Source organism: Lampetra fluviatilis, chromosome 46 (assembly GCF_964198595.1).
Source record: "Lampetra fluviatilis chromosome 46, kcLamFluv1.1, whole genome shotgun sequence".
Taxonomy (NCBI): Eukaryota; Metazoa; Chordata; class Hyperoartia; order Petromyzontiformes; family Petromyzontidae; genus Lampetra; species Lampetra fluviatilis.
This window is the reverse complement of record NC_136320.1, coordinates 1,885,369-1,911,784: the sequence shown is the minus strand read 5'-3', so window position 1 is coordinate 1,911,784 and position 26,416 is coordinate 1,885,369. Positions and strand designations below refer to the sequence as shown.

General features: G+C 54.3%; 1 protein-coding gene across 24 annotated transcripts in view; it reads left to right on the top strand.

The window, feature by feature from the left end:
- Positions 1–26,416, top strand: part of PTPRD (protein tyrosine phosphatase receptor type D) — a 214,913-nt gene that overhangs the window by 53,379 nt on the left and 135,118 nt on the right. For all 24 annotated transcript variants that reach the window (XM_078876899.1, XM_078876908.1, XM_078876909.1 and 21 more), the window contains exon 2: positions 5,750–5,938. In XM_078876899.1, the coding sequence (XP_078733025.1) occupies positions 5,851–5,938 (88 nt within the window). In that variant the 5' untranslated portion in view covers positions 5,750–5,850. The remainder of the gene's footprint in view (positions 1–5,749; positions 5,939–26,416) is intronic.

Sequence of the window (26,416 nt, the reverse complement as noted above, 5' to 3'; positions counted from 1 at the left end):
CTGGCCAAGACGTCTCGGAAGAAGTGGGAGTACCCATACTTTACCCCACCGCATGCGATCTACTGATCGCCCAACACTGTCCTTACCCCACACCTCCGATGTGTTGTCCTTCCCCCGCGCCTCCGATTAGCACGGTTGGCTACGTGCGGTGCGAAAGCAGTTCAACGTGCATGCATACACGTATCCATTTCTATACCACTGGGTGAACAGAGGCGTGAAACGTGCCCTTCTGTTTTAACCTCCCGCGCCAAGCAGATGGAATCGAACCGTCGACCTCTGCATGGCAAGTCCAGCTTGCTAACCGTTAATCCGTGGCAGCATCTCTCGTCATCTAACTATTCCCCCGTCAGATCTCGGAAGCTAACGCAGGGTCGGGCGTGGTTAGTGGTGTACGTGCACCACTACAGTTGGCATAGCCCTGGTTGGCATGGGCCCTCTTGTGCAGTGGATGAAAAGGTTCACCTCGCCAAATTCCCACCGTTGCCCTTGGAGGCTGGCGGGCACCAGCCCATAGACACAATCGGTAACTATGCCGCTGTGTGGGTGGCACACTCAGGCCTCGCCGGGTGTTATAGTGTGGGACTGAGATGTGTTGTGAGTAAATGGCGGCGTTTCCTCCCACACGAAGGAAAACTGTCGTTGGTGAAATTCACCGCCCCCACCCCTGATGTAGCGAGAAAAAATATATCGTCTTGGGATTTCGGAGGCCTCTACCGGATGAACGTATAATTGGCAATGTTCGTATCGGGTGTTATTTGCGGTGCGAAAGTTAAACTGTGATTGTTAGTGAAGAAAAGTGGTTTTTTTCTCCATTGTTAAAAGTTGAATGCTTAAAGCCCTTCTCATTAGAACGATTTCATCCTATGGCAGAAGTAAAATAGCATGCAAAAAATGTATGACCTGTCTGGCACGCACGCGGAATGCGAGGCATTTTCTTCCTCTAAATAACCCGGGGGGGTGGTGGTGGTGGATTTAACCGTGAATACCTTCCAAAGTACCTGCGCCAGCCCTGGATTGACGCGGGCGGAGGTCTATTTGCGGAAATCTGAAACGTCCGCTGTCGAGTCACCGGCATGTACGCAAACCAAGGAAGCGTTGCCGCGGCGAGCAGGGTGCAGCAGCGGACCTACAGGGAGAGCCAATTTCCCCCCTCCTACACCTGGCCAAGCATTGCCGGGGTCATCCGCGTGGGTAGGTCACTCGCCCGCTCAGTTGCCCGCTCGTATGAACGGCCGTGCCACGGAAAATGCGCTTCATGGTCCCCGTAGTTCTGTGATGGAGGGGCAACAATGGTCAGAGTCGGCAACCCAGAAATTATTTCGGCGCGTGGCACACCACGTGCAATCTAGTTAAACACGAAATAACAATGGACGCAAGCCTGACTTTTTTACCGACCAATCCTCGTCCACCACCAGCGTGGTGAAGTGTTCCCGAACAATCCCCATGACCGAGACGAGGCGCGGGGAGGCCATCATCCAGCAGAAAATTGATCAAAGAGCATCAAATAACTGAATGAGACGTGTGCCAGAACTTTGGACCACATGCCCCCCCCACCCCACCCCACCCCTCCCCCAGTCTGGGCCCTCTTTTATTTTTAAGTTTATAAATTTTTTTATCTCTCTCTTACCCACTGCGCATGGCACGCGAGGCTGAAATGCCAGAGCCGGGGATCTAAATCTGTCCAGGGTTGGGCCACAGTTGGAGATTTGGGGGGATTGAAATAGGCCGCAGTAAACCCACATGGCACTGGATGCTCATGGTAGCAGATCACGGCCAAGCTCCCGCGCCCGACCTCTCCCGCCCCCCAACTGCTTACCCCCACCCCCCTTCTCCATCACGTGCGAGCCCCCCCGCCCCAAGTGGGAATGCTGCCCGACTCGAGCCATTACGGCGCTCGCATAAATCAAACGCGCCGGACGTTTGCGAAGGATTGCTCCAGCAAGTGGGCGTTTTGGGCTGCGTGCGGTTTCTCCTTGCGCCGCTTCGATGAAAGAGGAGGTGGGTGACAAGGAATGGCTCGGGGATCAGCGGGCACCCTTGAGCCGGCACCGCTGAGATGCCTGGGTTCGCGTCTGGGGTTACAGCTCGTTTTCTGCGAGTGCGGTAAGTTGACGACGGTCGGCGCTGTCAGGCCTGCCACCAACTGCGCGGTGATACAAAACCCATCGTCGTCGCATTTGGGGATTCGCAGTTGAATTGGGGGGAAATTCCAGCCCCGAGAATTCAAATGATTCGGCTGGATCTCAGAAGTAGTTCTGTTTTACCTCATTCAGCGGACCATTCTCTCACATGAGATTTCCAAAACGGGAATTTTATCCCGTTAAACGACGCCGGAAGCACAATTTCAATCATTTCGGGGAAAAGACGTGACTTTTTAATGCCACCACAAAGAGCACCGTGACTTGGGGAGGAGGCCTTCCTCCAGCAGAAGGGGCCTGGTGGAGGCTTTGATGTCTTCGTGCGACCGAGGAGGGGCTGAGGCATTGCGCAAAAGTGGTGAGCAGAGAAACAGTCTGGGTGTGGCGGTGGATGACGAGGAGGGAGGGGGAGCGATCGTATCAGGATGGAGGGGAGGACGTGCCAGTGTCAGCCCAGCTGAGATTGGCTTCATCTCGGGCCCGCATCCCTAACGAACGCATTCCAAGTGGAACCCGCGGCTTCACAGACATCGTTAAGCAAAGCGGAGTCGGAGCGAACGTCTAATTGGGGCAGCAAAACAAAAACGCCGTGCGCTCTTGAAGATTCAAAAAAACACACACACAGGGAAAAGAAGCGAAGGTTGGAGCAATCCCTGCTGCTTGTGGTGGCTGCACGAGAGGGGTGGTGGTGGGGGGGGGTTAAATTACTCATGGGGGGGCGGGGGGGGGGGCGCTTCGGCACAGTCAGCGTTAAACAAACTTTAAAGTGATGTTTAACGCTCAAAGGAATGAGTAATGACGCGACCCGCCCGCGTCTACCGGGCGTTCTGCTCTGGCGCTCACCCCGTTGCTGCCATTGCTTAATTTTGACTTCAGAATTCTTTACAGGGGGGGGACTGAACCTTCCGAAGTTGGGGGGGGGGGGGGTCAGCCCCCTCCAACCCCCGCCCCCCCCACCCAGTGCTACAGGACTGTGCAGGGTGTAGGGGGGGGTGTTGTGGGCTCTGTCCTCGCGGATCGATGGACGTGGTCACTGACAGCCCACACGGTGCTCCAAAATCAGCGGCGGGCGGCAATTACCAGCGTGGACGGAGCATTGCCCTAAGCAGGGGGGGCGGGGGCGGCTAGGTCCACAGCCGCTAACGACGATGCCCCCCCCCTTCGCCCCCCCCCCCCCCCCCACAATTAACCGGCGCGAGCGGCCGTGGCCGGCGTTGGTGCGCCGCACTTGAACCTCGCGAGCCGAGTTCCGGGGGTCCCGGCCGCAGCAGCTTTCCCCGACGCCGCGTTGTTTGTCTGTCGCGGACGGCGTGCCCGACGTTTCGCGCCGCACCCCCGGGGGCTCGACGCGAAAGCACGGCTTGGAGGGGTGGAGGGGGGGTGGTTGGGAGGCCTTCATCCAGCAGTCGATTAACAGCGGGCTGCTGTACGTTGTTGTTTATGTCATCGTCAGCGTCATTGCATCTGACAGGGTGATCCGTCAATAAGATACCCTACTCGTTTTGCACGACCCTGTTTCTTCCCAACGGCTGTTTGAACGCTGTCGAGGTGTTCGAGATTCGCGGGAGACGCGTGAGAGGAGGCTTTGAAGGTAAAATGCCTCCAGGTTAGTTTAGTGGGGTATCCGTGAATGGATCGCCCTGCGTCACGTAACAACGTGGAGGCGTTTGCGATGATGGGGGGGGGGTACGGAAAGGTGGGGGGGGGGGGTACGGAGAGAGAGGAAGGTGTTACATTTTTTCTCATCACTGTTGCGGAGCAGTGGCCCAAAATGCCAAGCGGCCAGCAACAAACAGCACTATTAAACTGTGTACCACGTGTCTTGACTTGAGCCCGGTTATATAAGAGCTTGTGGAAAAGAGACGGTGGTGACGACAATGATGTCGACGGTGATGAGAGGAGAGGGAATTCCAGTGTGGAGCAGTGGCGAGGCAAGAAGCAGAAAGAGAAGTGGTGTGACCTGCAGTGTGGCGAGCGAGTGGGTGGGCGAGTGAGTGAGTAAGTGGGCGAGCGGGCGGGTGAGTGAGTGGGCGAGCGGGCGAGCGTGCGAGCGTGCGAGCGGGCGGGCGGGCGGGCGAGCGAGCGAGGAAAGCGTGTTGCTGTGACCTGCAGTGCGGTGAATGAACACAGAGGCAGAGGCAGGGGAGGGCAGAGCAGGAATTACCGGCGTGCACTTAGCGGGCAATTCAGGAGCGGCGTTGGCCAGCGAGGATCTAGGTTCGGGGGGAAGGTATGGCTGGCGTGGGGAGACGGGGTCGGCTGGGGAGGGCCCCCCCGGCACCCCCCCTCGATTTAGATTTCTCGACAAGCGCTCGGATTTCACACTGAATATATTTAATCCACCACTTATGAATGCGGCCGTTGTGTTGTTGCTCGTGGCGCCGGCCGTGTTGGTGCGGAATTGCTACACGCGTAAATGAGCTGATCCCATTATCCCGTGCCCCCCCACGCCCACCCCCCCCCCAGGGCTTGGTTTGTACTTGGTTCTTGGTTCGAAGGGGGTGTTGAGCTGACAATGATCTCAGCCTCGTGTGTGTGTGTATGTCGTAGTGTATATGTGTGTGTCTGCCCACTGGGAAGGCAAAGGCGGCCGGGCATGGTGTTGGCCAGCTACCCCCTCGTGTGCCGTGCCAGCATTCACAGGAGCTCACTAACAGCACTTGCCCCAACAGTCTGTTCAGGCTATGCGGAGGGATCTTTGTCTTTGTGTGGGGAGAAGTTAGCGCGCTGTGCTACGAGCTTTGTTAATCAGGTTCGATTCCCACTCATTTACTACTATAATGAGCCAAGAATATCTGTGCGTCCCATGCGTGACGTCACTCCACATCGAAGAGCCCCCTCATTAATAATCGTGAAGAGCTGACGTCTTCCAAATGGACACCCCCCCCCCCTCCATTAATAATAATTAGCGGGTGACGTCACTCCACATGGGGAGGCGAGGCGCCTCCTCCCCCCTCCTCAGGTTCAACTTACAACCCTCACTACAAAGGCATAACCCTCACGTCACGCGATCTCCGTAACGCTATTGAGACAGAAATAAAAAGGACGTCATGATGAACAAGGGATTGTAACCTTTAAATGAAAGAAGTCTGTGTCACACGAATTGATGCAATTAATATCACGTCTGCTTTTCGCTTGCAAGTTTCAGATTTCCTGAAATACACCCGTCCTTGGACGGGCAAAGGGCTGGTGGTTATAATAAAGAGTGAGGAGGCCGCTTCCTGTGTGGGCGGTGCTAGTGACTGAGTGGGCGTGGCTCTAATAGTGGGTGGGGCTCACAGAGGAAGGGGCTGCCAACTCCATGTTGTGTCCTAGTTGAGCCTCCCAGCAAATGTGTGGCTTCGCAGTGACCCAAAAACATAAAACCAGGTGGATGGATGCAGGGAGAAAAGTGGTAGAAGAAAGATGATCGAGATTGAACGAAGTAGTGATACCGTCTAAAGAAAACAATTACCACGGTCGAAATTCTTTCAGACCCACCATCACTCATGAAGTGATGGACGAGACTGATGATGATAACAATGACGATGACAACAGTAACCCTCTCGAGACATCCCCCACCTGCCCATCAATGACACCACTCTCTCCTTCCCGCCTCTGTCCCTCTCCAGGTTTTGTCTGATCCAGAACGTCGAGAGCACCAGGTGACTCTGGTCCGCAGCAGCTCCCCTCCGCTTTGACCCGCCGCCCGCGATCGCCCGAGCCGTCCGGGATGTCGCCGGTGTTCGCCCGCTTACCGCTGCTGGCCATGGTGGCCGGAGCTCTGCTCGTCTGCCTGGCCTCCTGCTCCCGCGCCGAGAGTGAGTAGCAGCGGCTCACCCCTCCACGCCCATCAAAAAGCCGCATGGCCCATCGGCGCAGCGTGGCTTTGCGTGGTGCCCTGGCCCTTCTTCTTTCTTTCGTACGGCTGATGTAGACGCAGAGCAAAAACTACAATCTCACATTCAGGTGGTCTCCTTTCTTTCGTACGGCTGATGTAGACGCAGAGAAAAAACTACAATCTCACATTCAGGTGGTCTCCTTTCTTTCGTACGGCTGATGTAAATGCAGAGCAAAAACTACAATCTCACATTCAGGTGGTCTTCTTTCTTTCGTACGGCTGATGTAGATGCAGAGCTGCAACTACAATCTCACATTCAGGTGGTCAGGCCAGGTAACTACCTTCGGGAACAGCGGAGTGTTATCGCTGCAATGTCTCCTTCGTATTTGTGTATCGGACATTACATCGTGATATGTTGTATGGTCTGTTCTGGATGACCACAGTCCCATGCTGGAGAGTTTTACATTTTCCGTGTGTGCATAAGGTATCTGCCATAGTTTGTGCAGTGGATGCGATTTCGGGTGAGATTTGTGGAAGATCAAACCGTTGGGTCTTTCACAATATGTTTGTTTCGCGAGTTTCATTTGAACTCCATCCAACTCTCCAGGCTTGATCAGGGGTTGAATTCGCATTGTTTTAAGGTGAAGCGCATGGGTCCAAAAGCGGCTTGGCATGAACTTCAAGCGATGACAAGGGCCCTGGTGCAAGCGATTAAGTGGGGGGGTCCGCCCTTCACCTGCCCAGTTTTCCTCCGGTGGCAGAGCCGCTCCGGCACGTGGGCCCTGGTGCAGTTACATGGCCTGCACGATAGACTGCCAATTCCACCGTACCGGTCAACGAGTTTTTTATGCTCTCCCACCAAGGTTGAAGGCGTTATCGCTTCGTCCGTCCATTGGCAAAATGGAGATCACAATGAATCTCTGAAAGATGATGCAATACAAGCCAAATTGTAAAACGTCGTGGGTTTAATTCCCAATACACCGGCGTGCTGGAGTAGTCACTAATGAACGTGTTTTGTTCACAACGTCACGAACTTTACTAATTGGCTGTGTCGGGTGGAGATGGGTTAACGAACGACACGTTTACATGTACGCGATCTAACCCAAAAAAACGTGATAATGAGTAACATTGAGCGAAAAAGCCTACTACGTGTTAAATTAATACGAGGCAAACTTTGGAATACAATTATGTTGCTATTCAGGGCTTAAGTGAACATCAGCCAGATTAATCAAAGCCTTGCCCAAACCATGGAGACTCAAATCAGAGCATTAAGGGGCTATTTACAGACGTATACATGTTTTTTTGCCCTGACAGCTACCAATCAGCTTCCCTTGCGCCAATTAAATGCGTCTGAAGACAAACGCGCGCAGGGGAAAAAAACGTTACATAATCCACGCGAATTGCATCGGTGTAATTTCTTCCCAAACTTGTTTAACTTATCGCTCTGGCAAGCGGAGACAGCAGGTGTTTACACCACCCAGAGACCGGGTGATCATCGAGTTGCTGCTGAGGCTCATCACCAACAGCCTCGCTTTGTGGTGGCAACACGCCCGTGATCGAGCGCTCTTGGAGGCAAGGGGTTTGGCGGATCCCGTAGAGATTTGTGAAACTCACGAGGTGACCAGGAGGCGGTAGTGCCTCAGGTAGGTTCGCGAGCCGGTTGGCGTGGAGGTCATCGTGGAGATCACCTTCCGTGTGGTGGGTTTTATTTGCATTCTTCATGAGGCTCATAGATAGTGGGCGGGGTAAGTTAGGGGTGCCTCGGTGGCGAGATGTTAACTACCTCGACCTGGTATACAGGAGGTCGTCGGTTCGATTCCAACCCTGACACCTGTATATTTGGAGTTTGCGTGTTTATTACCCTGTGGTCGAGTGGATTTTTCTCGGGGTCCTCCAGTTTTGCCCTCCACATTTACAAATGTGCGTTTAGAGTATTTGGATGCAATGAATTTTCACACGATGATAAGTCACTTCGTTGAGCTATCATTTGTGAAAGCCAGCTTGTTTCTGGAAAATAGCTCAATGGGCCTTACCTGGTAAAATAAAAAAATGTTTTATAGTTTTACTTGAGATGGCAGAAATGGGCACACAGCGGCACTTCGTGCCCTCCCCAACAAGACTCCCTCTGCATCACGTTCCGCTGGGTGGTTGGTGCCACGGACCAGAGAAACTGTTTTCTGTTTTTTTACCAAGATACAAAAGCGTTTTTTTTGTGTTCCACCCACACACAAGAATGTTCAAAATGGCAACGGCCAATTGTTCCAATGCAGGACCCACCTAAAAAAACAAGTCTTGAGACTCGGTGAGGTTTTCCCTGATAACTTGAATGACATTGACGGCGCACTGCACATGTTTATTATTTTACGATTTGCATGTTTACACAAAATGACCGCCTTCGCGAACCTGCATAGACCAGGCCGGTGAAGTACGGTCAAACAGGCCCCAACGACCGACACGGTGCGACAAGGTCCTTCGTCCAGCAGTGGCTGGACAAGACGAGCCAGAAATGACATTTAAAGTTTTCACTTTTGCGTAAAATTACACATAGTAAGGGCAGTTGGCTCGGTGCAAAACACCACCGCCACAGATAACCATAATGACATGCAAATTGGCATGCTAATGGTACCGGCCGCATGTGTGAATTTGATGTGGCTGTGAAGTTGGCTGCGATGAATAAATGTCCATTGGGAAGCGACAAATCTCGCGAGGGACTAGGGGGCGGTAGTGGCTGTCGTCGCTTCGTGGGAGGGGGGCGGGGGGAACGGCGGGGTGGGGGGGGCGGCCGCAATTTGGCCCCGGCCTCAGGGATGCAACACAAACGAGCAGAATCCGACGCTACAATCGCGCTCTCCGGGAAACGACGCGGTGAAGGGAGGTGGGGGTGTGGGGGGAGGCGGAGGAGTCGGCGGGGAGGGGGGGGGGTTAATGAAACACCGCGCTCGCTTAATTGAGGCCGCGGATTGCGATCGCGAGGTCGCCGGACCTTTCTGTCGCGAGTTGCGCGGGAAAAAAACGTCGCTGTTTATTCAGAACCGGCGCAGGGCGCAGCGCTCCTCCCAGGGGTAGAAGCGGGGGGGGGGGGGGGGGTGCGGGAATGCTCCCCCTCCAATTTGCAATTTATCACAGGCTTAGCTGCGACCGCCGCGACGCTCGCTCGCTCGCTCGCTCTGGACGTTTTGAACCTTAAACTGCGCGAGGCTCCCTCTGAGGAGCCGCGTGAGTAATGGAGGAGCTGTTCGTCTCAACGCCGCCGCCAACGTTGTCGTCGCCGTGCCGCTGCGTTTGTGAGAAATCTTCGGCGAGCGGTGGCGGCGATAGCGGCTCACGGGATGAGTTAACGAGACCCACGGCGACGCCGCCGCAACCGCCGCTGCCACAACCAAACGATCTTGCAAGCGTGGGCTGGAGTCGCCTCTGCCTTCCGACGAATCCTCCGGGTCTGCGGTTTAGGGACACATTGGACCGCCTGTCTAAGCTCCAGTTGAGTCGTTCCCTTTATCTTCTTGGTTCTTTCGGTAAAGTCACGTAGAATGGAAATAATATAATAATAAAAATAAAACATAATAATATAAAATATGTTGTATTTTTATTATTTTATCATTTCCATTCTACGTGACTTTACCGAAAGAACCAAGAAGATGAATCCCTGCAGTCACGAAAGCTTTAAATCGAAATCGCTCCCTTTAGTTTTATCACTCCGGGCCAGGTGCGGGGAACCTTCTTGGCACTGCGTTGAAGCGCTGGGCGTAAGTAACGGATGATGATTGTGGTCCGTAATGAGGGCTGAATGTGACTTTCAAATACCTTTGGTGGGCAGCCACACAGTAGCGCACACCACAGCCGCTGCTCTCACTCCTGGTGGCAGAAGTGTCTGAGCGTGCTAATATTAGATGGTGTTGCCAGGTGGGAAATATCCCCGCCCAAGTACCTGATTAGTGTGGCCGAGATGCTTTAAGCAACGGATAAAGTGAGATGCCTCATGGGGCAGTGGGCCATTTAAAGTGGAGTTTGTATCACAAAATAATTATAAGAAATTGACCAAGCATCCTAATTGATGCAGCGTCTCTGAAAATGTAGCTTTTGGGCTGTCTAGGATTAAAAAAAATAGTATAAGCTCAGTCATGAACACGTGGGTGATAAGGCCAATGTTCTATTGGCCCCTCAGCAGCCCCGGTTGCATTCTGGGGGCTGCAGTCCATAGGCCCAAGCCAACCATTTAACTCTTTGATACGACCTGAGATGGCAGCGCTTGCATTACACCAACATCAATAAATTGGCAAATAAAGTGAATTTGCCATAACCGTAATTAATAGATATACATTATCACCTCCACCATTCATCATAGCACACGTTACCCCTGCATATTTCCCACCGCTCTGGTCGCAACCTCTTCCCGCTCTGGACAAAACCCTAGGCATGTCCCTCAAGTCAGCACCGGGCCTATCATCAAAACCGTGCCGTTAGCACGAAACGAGTGCAGCGCAAAACACTGATATGAGGTCTCTGTACAAATCTATTCGTGCCACCACCTGAACATGGATGCCAATTCCCGGACAGGTAGCAACCCCAGCCATCACCCGCGGAGCCGTGTTCTGCTCTGGCTCATGGATTACTGTGTTCCTTTGCTCAACTCATCGGCCGTGCTGCTCACTCACTCACTTCCTCGCTTACTCCCTCGCTCGCTTGCTCACTCGCTCACTCACTCGCTCACTTACTCACTCGCTCACCCGCGCGCTCACTCACTTGCGCGCGATCGCGTGCTAGGTGATGCTTGCGGCGCCGCCAGTTCTCAAGTCACTTTTCCGCCGCTTCTCCCGCGCGCCATCGGCTCCCCGAGTCCTGCCCCCGGGCATTAAAAGCACCGGCACGCGCGCCGGCTCAGCAACCATAATGCATTATGATGACCGTTATCATAAACAATCGCAGTAAACGCGCCTCTCATCGCACAAATCAAAGTTTATGGAGAGAAGCCGAAAGAACGGGAGAAGGGAAATGGACTTGCACGGCACCGGTTGTGGAGGCTCCAGCCGGCTAGCACTCTGTCTACTGGCTACGAGGCCGCTGTTGGAGTTGCCATCTGTCCCGGTGTTCCCAGGACTGTCCTCGTTTTTTTAAAGAGGTAGCTGCTGTTGGTGTCCTCTGGGAAATCTCGAAGCCTTCCCCGGGAAATCCAAACGTTCCTGGCTTTTGTGAGTTGCGCTACTTATTTTAGCCATATGGCAAGTCCTCGCTTAACGCGTGGCGGTGTTGACATCACAGCGCGTTTTTGCTACAACGTGGTTCTTCCCCTCGGGAACACCTTTCGCACAACGTGGAAAGCACGCACCGTTATAACGTGGAACCGTGCACCGTTATAACCCGAATATGTGCACCGTTATAACGCGGAATGCGTGCACCGTTATAACGCGGTTTCTGAGCGGTCGACCACGAACTACTTTTTTGAGCTGCACAGCTGAGCGGTACAGTGATACAGTGCACGGAGTGATACAGTAAACACAGTGGCGGCCAACCACCCGTTATTTGTCCCGCCATCTCACTGCGTGGTGCGCGTAGTATAGTAGGAGCACATCGCATCTCCCCAAAATTCATTGTTACTACGTTGTCGAACGCGGTACATTTTTCAGGAACGCATCTGCCACTAATAAGCGTGTTAAACGAGGACTGGCCGAACTAATTTGCAACTCCAAGGCGATGCGTTTACAAGCGGCGGCGCGCTTTTCCTTCCCGCTGATGTTGTGAGATTATAATTATTGGTACCATTGGGGGGGGGGGGGGGCGGTGGTGGCAACCGGAGCCGGTCCCTCGGGATGCTTTAATGCACCAACGATCCCCAGTGCCTCGAGATCAAACAGACATCACACGAAGCGAGACAATGTTTTTTTTGTTTGCGAGAAAGAAAAAAAAGAAGAAGAAGAATAATACGATTATGCAAGCTTGAATATGAAGTGTTTCAAGGCAAAGCGTCTTAAGATGTGGTTCGGGAGAGTGCTATGAATTATAAACGTACTTATGCATGGTCCTCTGAGGGATTAAAATCATACTAATTATGTATTACATGAAACAAAGCTATCACGGAAGTAAGCGGGCAGTTATGGCAGATAACAGGCAGCAGCAAGCCTGAACAAACAGGCGAATTGCAGGCGTTAGCAAGAGGCAGAAGCAGGCCTTGGCAACAATCTCAAGTAAAAGTTGAAAGTCAAAGGCCAAGGAAGCATGTGAACAATAGGCAATGGCTTACGGATTAGGGTTGCCACCTCCTGAGGTGCAAACAAAAAAAATGAGGACACGTCATGGGAAGAAGAAGAATACGAAGAATTATCTCACAGTAGCAGAACTTCGCGTAATAAATTGTGTCGTGATCGAGTGGTGGATTATTAAGCGGCCACATAAAAAAAAACAGGGCTTTTAATGCCGCGGGGAAGACTTATAGATTTCTCAGCAGGATATGTACCTCGAATCCGAGCTAAACCATGACCGGTGGCAACGCTACCATGGTTATGATTATATTAGTATTATTAGTAGTAGTATCGTTATGAGTAATGGAAATGCTACTGGACGCGGCTGCAGCGGCGGCAGCAGTAGCCGCGAGTGGACCACGAGCCCACGGTGGGCATAGCGGGAGGGGAATGGTTTGTGGCGGCGATGGCCACTCCGGGGCCATGTCACGCTGTCCTTGGTGTGGATTACGGGCGTCGACTGATTACAAACCTCTCAATCAATGAGCTCTCTCTCTCTCTGCGAGCGCCCCGCCACCACCCCAACTACTCGGGTCCATTCCTCCTCGGGCTCAGATCGTGCAGATAATAAGTCGAGGGCGGGCGCATCTCGAGCCGTGCTTTTGAGAAACAGAGATGCTTTATTACAAAATTTCGAGAGAGACGATAAGCAGAAATCCATTCCCTCCGCCTCCTGCCCCCACCACCACCTCCTCCGCAGAGCCGTGCGGCGAATGCGTAACGTGGTCGTAACTGCTCGCCCCGCATCGCCCACATCACCCACATCGCATTGCGAGCCTCCGCCCGGAATAAATGCACCTTAGCGTGCATTTTAAATTGGCCTCGATAAAGGGATTTAAGGGCAGCCGCCGACAGTGGCGTAATGGTTGAGCATGCTGAACCCGCGATCCAGAGGTCACCGGTCCGATGAGATTTCCTCCGCGTGGTAGGTTTGGTGCCCCCACTGCCCACGCACCTTCGTTCGTTAACAATCAGCAACGTTGGCTAAGTACGGTGCGAAAGAAGTGCGACGCACGTACGAGTTGAGAGTTATGGACGTTGTGCCGATGGGTGGAAAGAGGGGGGGGAGCGGTTCGATCTCCTAGGTGCAGCAGTTGCGTGCAATGGTGCAAGTTTCTTAAATTCCCCCCCCCCCCCCACACACACACACACCTCCCTGCGCCCTGTCCACCCAGCAGCATGACAATGTTCACGACAGTTAGTCTTAAATTAAGTTAGTCTATTGAGTGCTGGCAGGTCCGCGTGTGGTCAGGTGAAACGAGGACGTGGAGTGCTCCCACCTCGCCCGAGACGTCCGGAAGCCCTCGAAGATTATATCGAGTCCGGGGAGGCCCTTCTGCCAGCGGTGTGTGCGAGCGAGCAATTGCAAGGGCTGTGCTTCTTCGCGACCCTCGGGGGGGGGGGGGGGCGGGGGGTTCGCGCTAACAACGAGACAACCCAACTCCCCGCGACCGTCAACCTCCGGTTCTGCGTGTGCCGGATCAGGAGCGGCGTGCCGGGGTAATTGGCGTACCCTCCGTGCGAGAGTTCACGGGGCACGCGGCGCCTCCTGACATCGCCCGCGCCGCGCTAGGAGACGTTCGCTTAGCCCGGTCTGGTTTTTAAACTGGCAAGGCTCGCGATGCGCATGTCAGACGCGCGACTTCGAACCGGGGGGGTGTGTGTGTGTCCCCGGCAAATTGAGCCGGGATGGATCGTGGACAAGGGGGCATCACGTCTCCCTTGCCCTGGCGGAGGCGCTGAATTTAATGTGTGGGCACCCACTGGTGTGCAGACTCGTGCGTGTGTGAGGACGTGTGTGTGTAGTGTGTGTGTGTAGTGTGTGTAGTGTGTGTGTGTAGTGTGTGGGAGCGGTGGTGTAGCGGTTAGCGCGCTGCGCTATGAACCCGGCCACCCGGGTTCGATTCCCGCTCACAGCTAACACCAGTGACGATTATTATCTGAAACGGTCCTGGGCCTCCCCTAGGTGGACTCAAACTCAAATGAGTACCTGGTGCGGTGTGTAAACATCGCCACTGGGGAAACAAAGACGGCCGGCCGTGGTGCTGGCCACCCAACCCCCTCGTGTGCCGTTCCAGCCTTCATAGGTGCGCACTAACAGCACTTGCCCCAGCAGTATGGTAAGGCTATACGGGGGATCTTTGTCTTTTGGTGTGACTAAGTGCTAGACTGTCAGGGAGATAGACAGGCACACGGACAAACAATTACACAGAGTAATAGACGGACAGGCAGAGAGGGCACCAGACAGAGAGAGAGAGAGACGGGCAGGACAGGCAGACAGAAACAGACAGACAGACAGAGAAATATACAATCAACCAACGAAAGAGAAAGACAGACGGACGAGCAGATCGGCAGGCAGGGCAGGCTGATGGAATGACACGAGCGCAGGTGGGAAAAGCAGGCGGGGAGGTGCTTTTGGAATGCGAGATAAAGCCGAGCGTTTGCGATGTTTCCTGGCGCTTGTTTTTTTTGTTTTATTTATGTGGGGTTTTTGCTGTAAAGCACTCTCGTTATCGTGTCGAGGCAGGGCCGGCCTCTTGCAGGGGTAGACAGATTCTGAGGGCGCACATAACTTACGGTTCGTCACCGCCTCCCCCCTCCGCTCCTCCTCGCCTGCCGCGAAAGCGAAGTCCACTGCCGCACTCGAGATAAATTCGACACCCGTGCGCGCGAGCGCGCGTTCGTATTTTTTTTTCTTTGGACCGTAGTTTTTTTTTCACCACAAGACGGTTCCGGACATCGGACAGAGGCGCCGCGGCGCACGTCCGCCAACAATCCGCAGCGCGAATTTTTTTTTCTTTCCCCGCGTTTCCCCGGCAACGTGGCGGCAACCGGAGGAAGGTCGGAGGGCACCACGGGACGGCGCGGAGAGAGAGGGCCCCCTTGTATTTATTTCACGTGCGTTTGTGCCACGGCTCCTGGGAATCGCGATACCCCAGGCTGGGCCCCTGCCGGGCGATGCAGCAGCCACACAGAATCAGAAAATGTATTTATACTGGTGGAATCCGATGAGCTACAAAGCTCTTTTTCACAGATGGCTAGTGGGAGCCAGTTAAGAACGTTCCAACAACAAAGTGTAAGAACATGATAGTAGTGAATAGTACAAGAAAGGTAAACAAATCACTCAAACACGTACACATGAAACTAAATCATCCACATCCACCAGTTAAAGCCCCCTGAGGTATTAATTTATTGTTTTAGAATTGACCTGGCCAATTGACGGAGGTCACCGGCTAGATTTACAGATGCACACTGACTCGGCATTTGCTAATGCTGACAGATCTCGATGAGCGTGAAATGAGGTTGACGCACTGCATCGGCTACTCATTTGAGGCTGAGTCGACCTAGGGGAGGCCCAGGACCAGGTCAAATAATTGTCACCGGTGTTGGCCGTGAGCGGAAATCGAACACGGGTCGCCGGATTCGTAGCGCAGCGCACTGACCGCTACACTACTGCTCCCCACCCACGTAAACCCACACACACACACGCACCCCTTTTGCCATCCCCCAGCCAATGCTTATCTGGACGTTAATGTTCAATTTTTGTTATCGGGTTCTTGAGGATCGTAATTCTCGCCCCGGTCGTTACATTTTCACGGCCCTCGTGCGCGCCAGTTAAACGTCGTCTCTCTTCTCACCCTCGGCCGCTTTCCGTCGGATGCGCGGCTGTGCATCCGTCGGTCCCTATCGGGTCTATTAAGGCGTCCAAAGGGAACGAGCATTCCGGGAGATGGAGCGATGAAGTCGCTTCACGTGCAGGAGCGAGATTGATGGCATCGGCGCCGGGGCCGTGAATGTTGGCTACGGCATGGGGAGGCATTAATCCAGCGGTGGAGAGACCCTAGCTGAGGAGGGGATGGGGGCCTAATGCCAGGGAATGTGCACTCAAGGAGCGGGGGAGGGGGGGGAGCTTGGGTGCCGTGTGCCGGGACCGCCAGGAACCCGTCCACCGTCCAAAACATTTCACGCCGCCCGCTGACGCAACTTGAGATGCGGTGCGAACGCCAAATCGGTGCAAGGGCGCGGCATGTTCCCCCTGAGTTCACCGTGACGGCTGTGTGTGTGTGTGGTGCGCACAGCGTGCGTGTTGTGCGCACGTGTGCGTGTGTGTGCGTGTGTGTGTTCAAATGCCATGCATCGCAGTCGTGGCATTTTAAACCTATCGCGTGTTATACGCCATACGTCGTCGTATACACAGCCGACGGACTTTGCCGATAATTGTCCGTGGCTTGTGCAGCGCCGGTTGGTTGCGCGGTGGTTATGGCCCGGCGACCTGAGTTCGATTCCCGGGCCACGGCCAGCACCAGTTGCGAGCGGATTCCCAACCGATTCCAGCCACCACCACCGTCGACCCGCACTGACCAGAGTGGTCAAGTATGGTCAAACAAACTCTGCGAAAGGTACGACTGTTAAACCACTATTGGCAGAAAAAAAATTGTCCGTCGCCAAAATGCATCCGAAACAAGTAAAACTCCAAATACTGTAAAATATTCCCATGGTCAGTGGTGTCCGGGCCTAGACCATTCACTCGCTACACATGAGATCCCGGCTAAATCGTGGGCAGCTGCAGCTGTGCTGCTTTTAGATCATCTGTAAGGCATGCTTGACACACACACACGACACACACATGACACCACACACACATGTGAAAGCGGTGAATGATGTACATGTTCCACATCTGTTCGCTGGGAGGTCGCTCCTTCTCCTCTGCTGCACCCCATAACGTGTTTATTCCGCGTATGACCCTTTTCTCGGAGGGTCATGCCAAGTTCGTTAACAGTCGGGGGGCAAAATTGCTCTGTGTAGTCCCATTTGATGTGATCTGCTGGTAATCTTTTAGCATTTGGGATGTTTGGCCAATTCCCAGGTACACTTGTGTGGGGGTTTTTAGCGATGGAAGGAAAGCAGAAAGCCCGTAGGAAACCCACACAGAACAGAGGGAGAAGGTATAGACTCCGCAAAGAAAGTTGCTCGAGTCAGGAATTCTCTCCCTCTGGGTCCTGCATTGGCAAGTTTGGCCAATACCTATACAATACGATATCTGTCCAATACCTGTTCAGGTAATGTTTGGTATGTGGGAGGAAAGGAGAGCACCTAGAGAAAACCCATGCATACAATACTCTATCACTGTGCTTCCCTCTGTAGAAGCCTTTGCTCAATGAGAGGTCACTCTTTATGTGCTGCTGCTCCGCCCGTAAGTCTAAAAAGTCCTTCCCCTGATTGTTGCCACTTGTTCACTCCATCTCCTTTCTCTTTTCAAGTCCAGAATCAAAGGATTCGCTGGCTCTACCTATGACACGCTGCCTCTCCTCTCCTATGAAGTGTCTTCATTCTTACCTTCATCTCACTTGGCATCTCCTCTCCCTCTCTGTCCCGTAGCCCCCCCCCCCCCTTTCGCCTTCGCACCTCTGCTATGAAAATAGCCCAAAGAATAATTCCTCAATCCCTAGAACCCCACCTCGCCCCCACCGCCCCCCACCAGCTCCCAAAATGGGCATGCAGCTACCCCTTGCTCTGAGCGAGCGGCGCCTTGAGAGAGCACGAGAGAGACGCTCCGTAAATCGCATCGGGGATGCGCCATAAATCCAAAGTGTGTTGTATAATCAGTGTGCACGCGTGGAAATCCACGGAAAGCCTTTGTTGAAACCGCCGCAGCCGCTAAGCGGCCGGAGCGCGGGAGGGCAGCTGTCATTTCTCGGTTGGGGAGAGGGGGGCGAGGGCACAGCGCATGCCACCCAGGTTGGCTTGAATTTCTCCGTACGCTTCTTGCTTGCGCGGGGGGTCATGGACGTGACGTTTGTGTGTGTTTTTTCTGCTATAGTTGTGCAAATAATAATCAGAGTAATCGTTACGATGATGGTTTCAATGACGCTATCGTGCGTCATTCGTGCGCGTTGCATCTCACAACGATGGAGAATTCGGAGCGAGAAGGCAGCCAGAACCGGCGCTACCAACAATTGCCCAAGCTCTGCGGTCCCCTATATCGGGGGGGGGGGGGGGTGGTAACACTCATTCCACGTACAGATGGGAAAAACCCGCTTGCTGCACTGCTATCATTCCGTGGTTAGTCAAGATATGGTGGGAGGGAGTTTCACGAATGTGTGTGTGTGTGCTCCACCAACCCTCACCTCCACACTGCTGGGTAACAGGCCCCGTGAAGCAGCATGCAGCCACGGGCACCTGGAAATGACACGCTGTCAAAAAACACACTCAGAGTAACAAGGTCAGAGAGAATTTGAAATGAGAGTGCTCAGATTTAATGTGAAGATTAAACGAGCGCTAAGAGAGAGAGAGTGAGAAGCGGCTGTGTCAGAAGCGACGGGGACAGGAGGATGAGCACGAGAGGGAGCGATGGAGCGACGACGCAGAGGAGGAGGAAGAGGAGGCACCAGAGAGGAGATGAATGACACGGAAGCAGCAGCAGCTGTTGGGATATGACGATGATGGTGATGATGGTGACGATGGTGATGATAGCCAACAGTGGTGGAAGGGCCAACACCTTTCCCACTGTAGATTAAACCCAGACACAAGGTCTATAATATAATTCACTGTTTAACAAGAAACATGTTGTTGTACCTGGGTAGTAAGTGTTATTTCCTAATTGTTTATGCCTCAATCGTACAGAGAATGACTATTATTCCCCACAAACTTTGCTTTTGTGACCAGGACATTGATATTTTGAAATGTACCTATTTTCAATGATAAAACGTGTGCATTTGTGTCTTTCGTTCGCATAAAGTCCTGGTCACAAAAGGAAAGTTTGTGGGGCATAATAGGCATTTTTTATACTTTAAGGACATAAGCAATTAAGAAGTAACACTTAGTACCCAGGAACAAAAATTGTGTTACATAGTGTATAATCAACACCGTGCCAGTTCAACGCAGCAATAGCTGGACCAGATCTCGGGCGCAAATCGATGTCTGGCCCCACACCCGAACACCAGATGCGAAATTCTCACGACTGTCCGGGTAAAAAAACCTGGGACAGGTGGCAACCCTAAGTCGAGGACTGCTGCCACAAGAACGTGGACACAGCAGCAGTTTCTGTCGGGGGGGGTGGGGGGTGACGGGGAGGATGTGCCGCGCATGATTAGCACGCGGGATCGGTTTGACACTTCGCCAGTCGATTGCCAATTAGGATTTAGCCGAACTCACCTCCTCCTTCCCCGTTGTCTATCGCGGACCCGGTCGTTGTCGAGGGGGGGGGGACGTCAATGGTTTTACGTGCGCGACAGCACGCGTGCGACCCAATTTAAAATATTTATTTATTTCTTAAAAAAACCTCTTCTTACGCAGGCACCTTCGCGTGCCAGAGAGGTGCCGTAATGTTCCCGGGACCTGCCTTTATGGCGCGCGATAAAGCCGCCGACGACGCCTCTACCCCGCGCTGTGACCGCGTGTTTGTCCAAGGCCGTGTGTGGTGGTGGTGGGGGGTGTACAGATGCTTGGGGGCTGACGTAATGGGCACGCCGACTCGAAACACCGCGGCGGCGGCGCGAACTCCCTCGGCTCCGTGACCCCTACGGAGCCGGCCCATGGCCATGCGTTAAATTTCCATCGGGGGGGGAGGGGGGCACATCGTAATCAGGAATGCGTCCCTCTGTCTCTCATCAGTGACTCCTCAACGCGAGCTGCGTGATCATAGTTTGCTGGTTGTGCGCGTGTTTTATATTGTGTGTGTGTGCGTGTTTTATATTTAGACAATTGCGTGTGCGTGTTTCATATTGTCCTTGTGTGTGTGTGTTTTATATTTGGAAAATTGCGTGTGCGTGTTTCATATTGTCCTTGTGTGTGTGTGTTTTATATTTTGCTCGTTGTGTAGGCACGCGTTTTCTATTTTGCTCGTTTGTTGTGCGTTCGTGTGCTTTACGCCCTGGCCGTGAATTCAGAAAGCGTGAATGAGCGACAACGTGGCCTTGGTGGTCGCTTCACTCTCGGATCGGCACCCCTCCTCCTGCTCCTCCTCGCCCCCATCCCCTCACCGGCCTCTCTGCTTTGCCCCCCCCCTCCGCTGCCTTCTATCTCCACCTCCCGTCTCACTCGCGCTCACAGTCTGTTGTGTTGTGCCTCATCTGCCCATCCCCCTTATCAACCCACCCAACTCTCCTCCCTGTTCTCCCGTTCCTCTCTGTTCCCCCTCCCCTCTCTCCTGCCTGTCCCCCTCTCCTCCAACCTCCACGTGTCCCCTCGCCTCCCTGCTCCTCCACGTCTTCCCTCCCCTTCCTGTTCTCCGTCTCGTTCCTGGCCCCTGCTCCCTATGACTCCCTCTCCTCCCTTGGTCCACTCCCTCTCCTCGCTGCTCCCCTCGCTCTCATCCACGCCCACCCCTCCCCCCCCTTCTCCTCCCCGTATCCCTCTTGCTCCGACGCACGCGCGCGCGCGCGCGCGCCACCGCGCTCCGATGATTGGTGCGTCTGGGTTCCAGCGGCAGTCCCGCGCTCTTTGCGCCGAGTGTCAATGCGAGGGGAAGACAGACGGCAACTACAAAGCCGTGGAGACAGAGGGCTCGGTTGGTTGGCGTGGAAACCAGGTGGTGGGGGCGGCGGGATGGGGGGGGTAAGGGCAGACAAGTTCCATGGGTTTTGGGGAGGATGCGGAGGATGGGGTTGCTATGGATACAGAGCTGGGGACCCAGGGAGGACAGGGAGGGGCTCTGTCTCTTTTGCCGCCCCCAGTGTGGAATGGGGAAAAGTCAGCCGGGGGTGGCGGTGTTGGGGAGGGGGGGGCACCTGTGGCGATTGTGGCACAGGTGGTACCCGTGCAACTGGTTGCGACCGCTCCGGTGGCTTTTTGTGGAGTGGGAGGGGCGGGTGGAGTTGGCGTGAGCGGGCGGATGAATTAGGGGGCGCGGGGCGGTAGCGCCACGTCCTAGGGTGGGTAGTGGTGCATTTTCTGCCTGGGTAAAGATAACAAAGGCTATATATCACTTGTGACACGTCTTGGGGAGAGGGTGGTTTTTAGTTGGGGAGTGGGGGGGGGAAGGGGGGGGGTCTTCAGATGCCGCCGCGCACCAGCGGTGAAATGCAAAGCCGCCGCGCTCGGGTTGGAGGTGGGGGGGGCAGGATGGGAGGTGGGGGGGGTTGGAGGTGGGGGGGGTGGAGGTGGGGGGGGCAGAGTGGGAGGTGGGGGGGGCAGGGTGGGAGGTGGGGGGTTGGAGATGGGGCGGGCAGGTTTGAAGGTGGGGGGGGCAGGGTTGGAGGTGGGGGGGTGGAGGTGGGGGGGGCAGGATTAGAGGTGGGGGGGTGGAAGTGGGGGGGGCAGGGTTGGTGGGGGGGGCAGGGTTGGAGGTGGGGGAGGCGGGGTTGGAGGTGGGGGGGGCAGGATTGGAGGTGGGGGGGCAGGGTGGGATGTGGGGGGGGGCAGGATTGTAGGTGGGGGGGGGCTGGAGGTGCGGGGGAGTGAAAGTGGGGGGAGGTCGCCAGCAGCAGCCAGAACGATAACATCGTGGAAGGAGCCCGACCCTAATTAAATCACAGCTGGGGGGCAACTCGCACGAGCAGGGAAGCTTACGCGGGAACCTGTGCCTGTCCCTTCTTAAATGTCATCACAGAGCAACAATAAGACAAAGAGTCGCGTTGCCGCACGGGCTGCTGATGGATTTGCGTGAGCAGCGCGCATGTGTGTGTGTATGAGGTGAGCGCAGTGTGTGTGAGGTGAGCGCAGTGTGTGTGAGGTGAGGCGTTTGTGTGTGTGTGTGAGGTGAGCGCAGTGTGTGTGAGGTGAGGCGTGTGTGTGTGTGTGTGAGGTGAGGCGTTTGTGTGTGTGTGTGAGGTGAGCGCAGTGTGTGTGAGGTGAGGCGTGTGTGTGTGTGAGGTGAGGCGTGTATGTGTGTGTGTGAGGTGAGGCGTGTATGTGTGTGTGTGTGAGGTGAGGCGTGTATGTGTGTGTGTGTGGTGAGGCGTGTGTGTGTTAGTGTGAGGTGAGGCGTGTGTGTGTGTGAGGTGAGCGCAGTGTGTGTGAGGTGAGGCGTGTGTGTGTGTGTGTGAGGTGAGGCGTGTGTGTGTGTGAGGTGAGGCGTGTATGTGTGTGTGTGTGAGGTGAGGCGTGTATGTGTGTGTGTGTGAGGTGAGGCGTTTGTGTGTGTGTGTGAGGTGAGCGCAGTGTGTGTGAGGTGAGGCGTTTGTGTGTGTGTGTGTGAGGTGAGCGCAGTGTGTGTGAGGTGAGGCGTTTGTGTGTGTGTGAGGTGAGCGCAGTGTGTGTGAGGTGAGGCGTGTGTGTGTGTGTGAGGTGAGGTGTATGTGTGTGTGAGGTGAGGCGTTTGTGTGTGTGTGTGTGAGGTGAGGCGTTTGTGTGTGTGTGAGGTGAGCGCAGTGTGTGTGAGGTGAGGCGTGTGTGTGTGTGTGAGGTGAGGTGTTTGTGTGTGTGTGTGAGGTGAGCGCAGTGTGTGTGAGGTGAGGCGTATGTGTGTGTGTGTGAGGTGAGGCGTGTATGTGTGTGTGTGAGATGAGGCGTTTGTGTGTGTGTGTGAGGTGAGGCGTGTGTGTGTCTGCCATTCGCCACTAAGTGACGTCACCGCCACTTAGTGGCGAATGGCGGTTGTTGTGTGTGTCTGTGTGTGTTTGTATAAGGTGGGCAGTGTGTGTGTGTTAGTGTGAGGTGGGCAGTGTGTGTTAGTGTGAGGTGTGGCGTGTGTTAGTGTGAGGTGAGGCGTGTGTTTGTGTGAGGTGAGGCGTGTGTGTGTGTTTATATAAGGTGGGCAGTGTGTGTGTGTTTCTATAAGGTGGGCAGTGTGTGTGTGTGTTTGTATGAGGTGAGCGCAGTGTGTGTGTGTGTTAGTGTGAGGTGAGGCGTGTGTTTGTATGAGGTGAGCGCAGTGTGTGTGTGTTAGTGTGAGGTGAGCGCAGTGTGTGTGTGTGTGTTTATATAAGGTGGGCAGTGTGTGTGTGTTAGTGTGAGGTGAGCGCAGTGTGTGTGTGTTTGTATGAGGTGGGCAGTGTGTGTGTGTTAGTGTGAGGCGAGGCGTGATTGCCGCGAATAAATGTTTTGTGGACGTGTTTGTTCGTCCCTTCTCCCCATCGGCTCAATGAGACGTATTCTAAAGGTCCTAGGTTAGACTTACTAAGACAAAAAAAATGCACGAAGCAGAACGATGAATGATTTCAGTGATTGCATTTGTCTTTATATGTTTTTTAAATTTCCGCGTAATGCCGGCTGGCATTCTGTGCGCCGGGTGAAGGTCGAATGCTGATAATTAAAACACACCCACATTCGGTTTAAAAATAAATCTGACATTTATTATTGTGATTGCTCATTTTGCTATTTAGTCGTAAATCCACCCGTTTACATTACGAGTGACTTATTAAATTTTGCCATCTTTGGCACTCCCCGGTGGTTGTTGGCGGTTGGGACGTAACACAGACGTGGATATTATCGTCGTGAAGAACATTGTTTGTGTATTTTTTGTTGTATTTTACGAGCGGTAGTAACAAGTGTTTTCGGAGCATGTGGGAATGTGCGATTGTGATTGGAGATGTGGATGGTGTGTTGGGATGTATGTGGATGTGTGCGGTTGTGTGTGAGGGTGATGTGTCTGTGCGTGAGTGAGAGTGTGTGTGTCTGTGTGTGAGTGAGAGTGTGTGTGTGTGTGAGTGAGAGTCTGTGTGTGAGTGAGAGTGTGTGTGTGTGTGAGTGACAGTGTGTGTCTGTGTGTGAGTGACAGTGTGTGTGTGTCTGTGAGTGAGAGTGTGTGTGTCTGTGAGTGAGAGTGTGTGTGTCTGTGTGTGAGTGAGAGTGTGTGTCTGTGTGTGAGTGAGAGTGTGTGTGTCTGTGAGTGACAGTGTGTGTTTGTGAGTGAGAGTGTGTGTCTGTGTGTCTGAGTGACGGTGTGTGTGTGTTTGTGAGTGAGAGTGTGTGTGTGTGTATGTGATTGTGTGAGAGTGTATATGTGAGTGAGAGGGTGTGTTTTTGAGTGAGATTGTGTGTGTGTGTTTGTAAGTGAGAGTGTGTGTGTGTGCTTGTGAGTGAGAGTGTGTGTGTGTGTGCTTGTAAGTGAGAGTGTGTGTGTGTGTGTGTTTGTGAGTGAGAGTGTGTGTGTCTGTGAGTGAGTGAGTGTCTGCGAGTGAGAGGGGAGCGGTAGTGTAGTGGAATACCGCGCTGTGCTACGAACCCTGACACCAGAGTTGATTCCCGCTCACGGCCAACACCAGTGGCAATTATCTGAACCGTCCCTGGGCCTCCCCTAGGTCGACTCAGCCTCAAATTAGTACCTGATGCGATGTGTAAACCTCGCCACTTGGGAGACAAATCTGGCCAGGCGTGGTGCTGGCCACCCACCCCCTCGTGTACCATGTCCGCCTTCATAGGTGCTCGCTAACAGCACTCGCCCCATCAGTCTGTTAAAGCTATACGGGGAGACCTTTGTCTTTGTGTGTGTGTGAGAGAGAGTAGAGAGCTCGGTTGTGAGTGAGCATATATATGACAGTGTTTAGGCTTTTCTCGTAGCATGTGGGTTGTATTGGGGGATCGGGGAGCGGTTGCAATTACGTTTGAGAGTGCGATGCTGTGTTTGACCGGGGAGGGGGGCACTGGCGGTTGGGTGTGGGTTGGGCGGTGTGTGTGGGTGTGAGAAGGTGACACGGAGCATCTGAGGACCCACGTGTGACACGAGGGGGGAAACGCAAGGGGGGGGGGTGCGGGGTGGGGGGCTTCCCCAAGTATGTTAGCTCAGTCATGGCCAATTACCGCCCATGGGTCGTGACCTATAATAATGTCAGGATAATAATATTACTATAATAATTGTGCACTGTTTATCCAGAGAAAAAAGCCGCACGGAGCCCCAAGACCCATTCTCAGGAGGGCTCCTGGATTTGGGATATTTGGACAATTTCATCAATCGGCTTTTAGTGCACGCGGACAGGGGACCCGAGGTTGTGCCGGAGGAAAAAGCGACCGCGCGTCTGCACGCGTGGTCGGGACAAGACTCGAGGGAGCTCCACGCCGATCGATGCAACCCGCTTGCTGTGCTGCCATCTCCTGGCCGGCTCTCCGCGCGAGAGTCGCTCTGGCCGCGTGACCGCCACGGCCGTGCGGCGCTTCTGGTCCGGTGCGACCTTTGACCCCTTTAGGTGCAGATTCCGATTGTTCCCAGCATGCCGGTAGGGTCCCGTAGTGTTGATTAAAGACAAGAACAATCTGAATATCCCATTAACGAGGAACGGGGTAGGGTGGGGTGGGGTTAGGCGGCGGGAGGGGATGCAGGGGAGCTGCTCTCAGGCACTGCGGTTGTGCGCCGCTCGCGCTCCGAAAACGTCCGACGTTTTTTGGCGGAGGCGCTAATTGGTTCACAAAATCATTGCCCATCGTGGCTCCCTCCTCGGGAGCCCCTATTTGCATGGAGTTAATTGGCTCAGTTCAGCACAATGCCCCCCCGATAGGCGCCGTTGGGGGGGGGGGGGTTGGGGTGGAGGTCACGGGTCACCCCGGCAACCTCGGAGAGGGCTCTCCCCCTCATTAACCCCCCCCCTCCCACCCGCGGGGCCCATCGACCACATTTGTTTCACCTCCAATTACCCGGCGGCGGCGCTGATAACCGCGCCGCGCCAATAGCCGATTGATTTTCTTCGCCTCCCCTTTGTCTCGGGGAAGTTATGGAAAGTTTGAGCGGGGCACGCGATAAGGAGGCCGACATTAGGTTGGGGTTGGTGGGGGGGGCCGTTGAATAATGAGCCGTGCCGAGATTGCATTACAAAGGTGGGTGGGGGGGGGTAGGGGATGCGGGGGGGGCAGTCGCTTAATTGAATGGTGACCGCGCGGGAGGTTGAAGCGTGGAGTCGGTCGGGGCGGCTGCCGGGTGGAGAGGGGGCAGGGGGGCAGGGGGGGCGCGGGGGTCGTGGTGTCCACCGGGTCTAGCTGAGCTCTTCTTAGAAAATGGCGGCTGTCACCGTGCTCCCCGTCTCGCCATCCGTGCTCCCAACAACGACGACAACAACAACGATGATGATGATCAGAGCGGTTGTCGCACATCGGCTGTTTGGAGCGTGCATGCGTACACAAAAATCCCCCGTATAGCCTTAACAGACTGTAGGAGCAAGTGCTGTTAGCGAGCACCTATGAAGGCCGGAACGGTACACGAAGGGGTGGGTGGCCAGCACCACGCCCGACCGCCTTTGTCTCCCCAGTGGCGATGTTTACACACTGCACCAGGTACTCATTTAAGGCTGAGTCGACATAGGGGAGGCCCAGGACCGGTTCAGATAATCGTCACAGGGTCTTGGCCGTGAGCG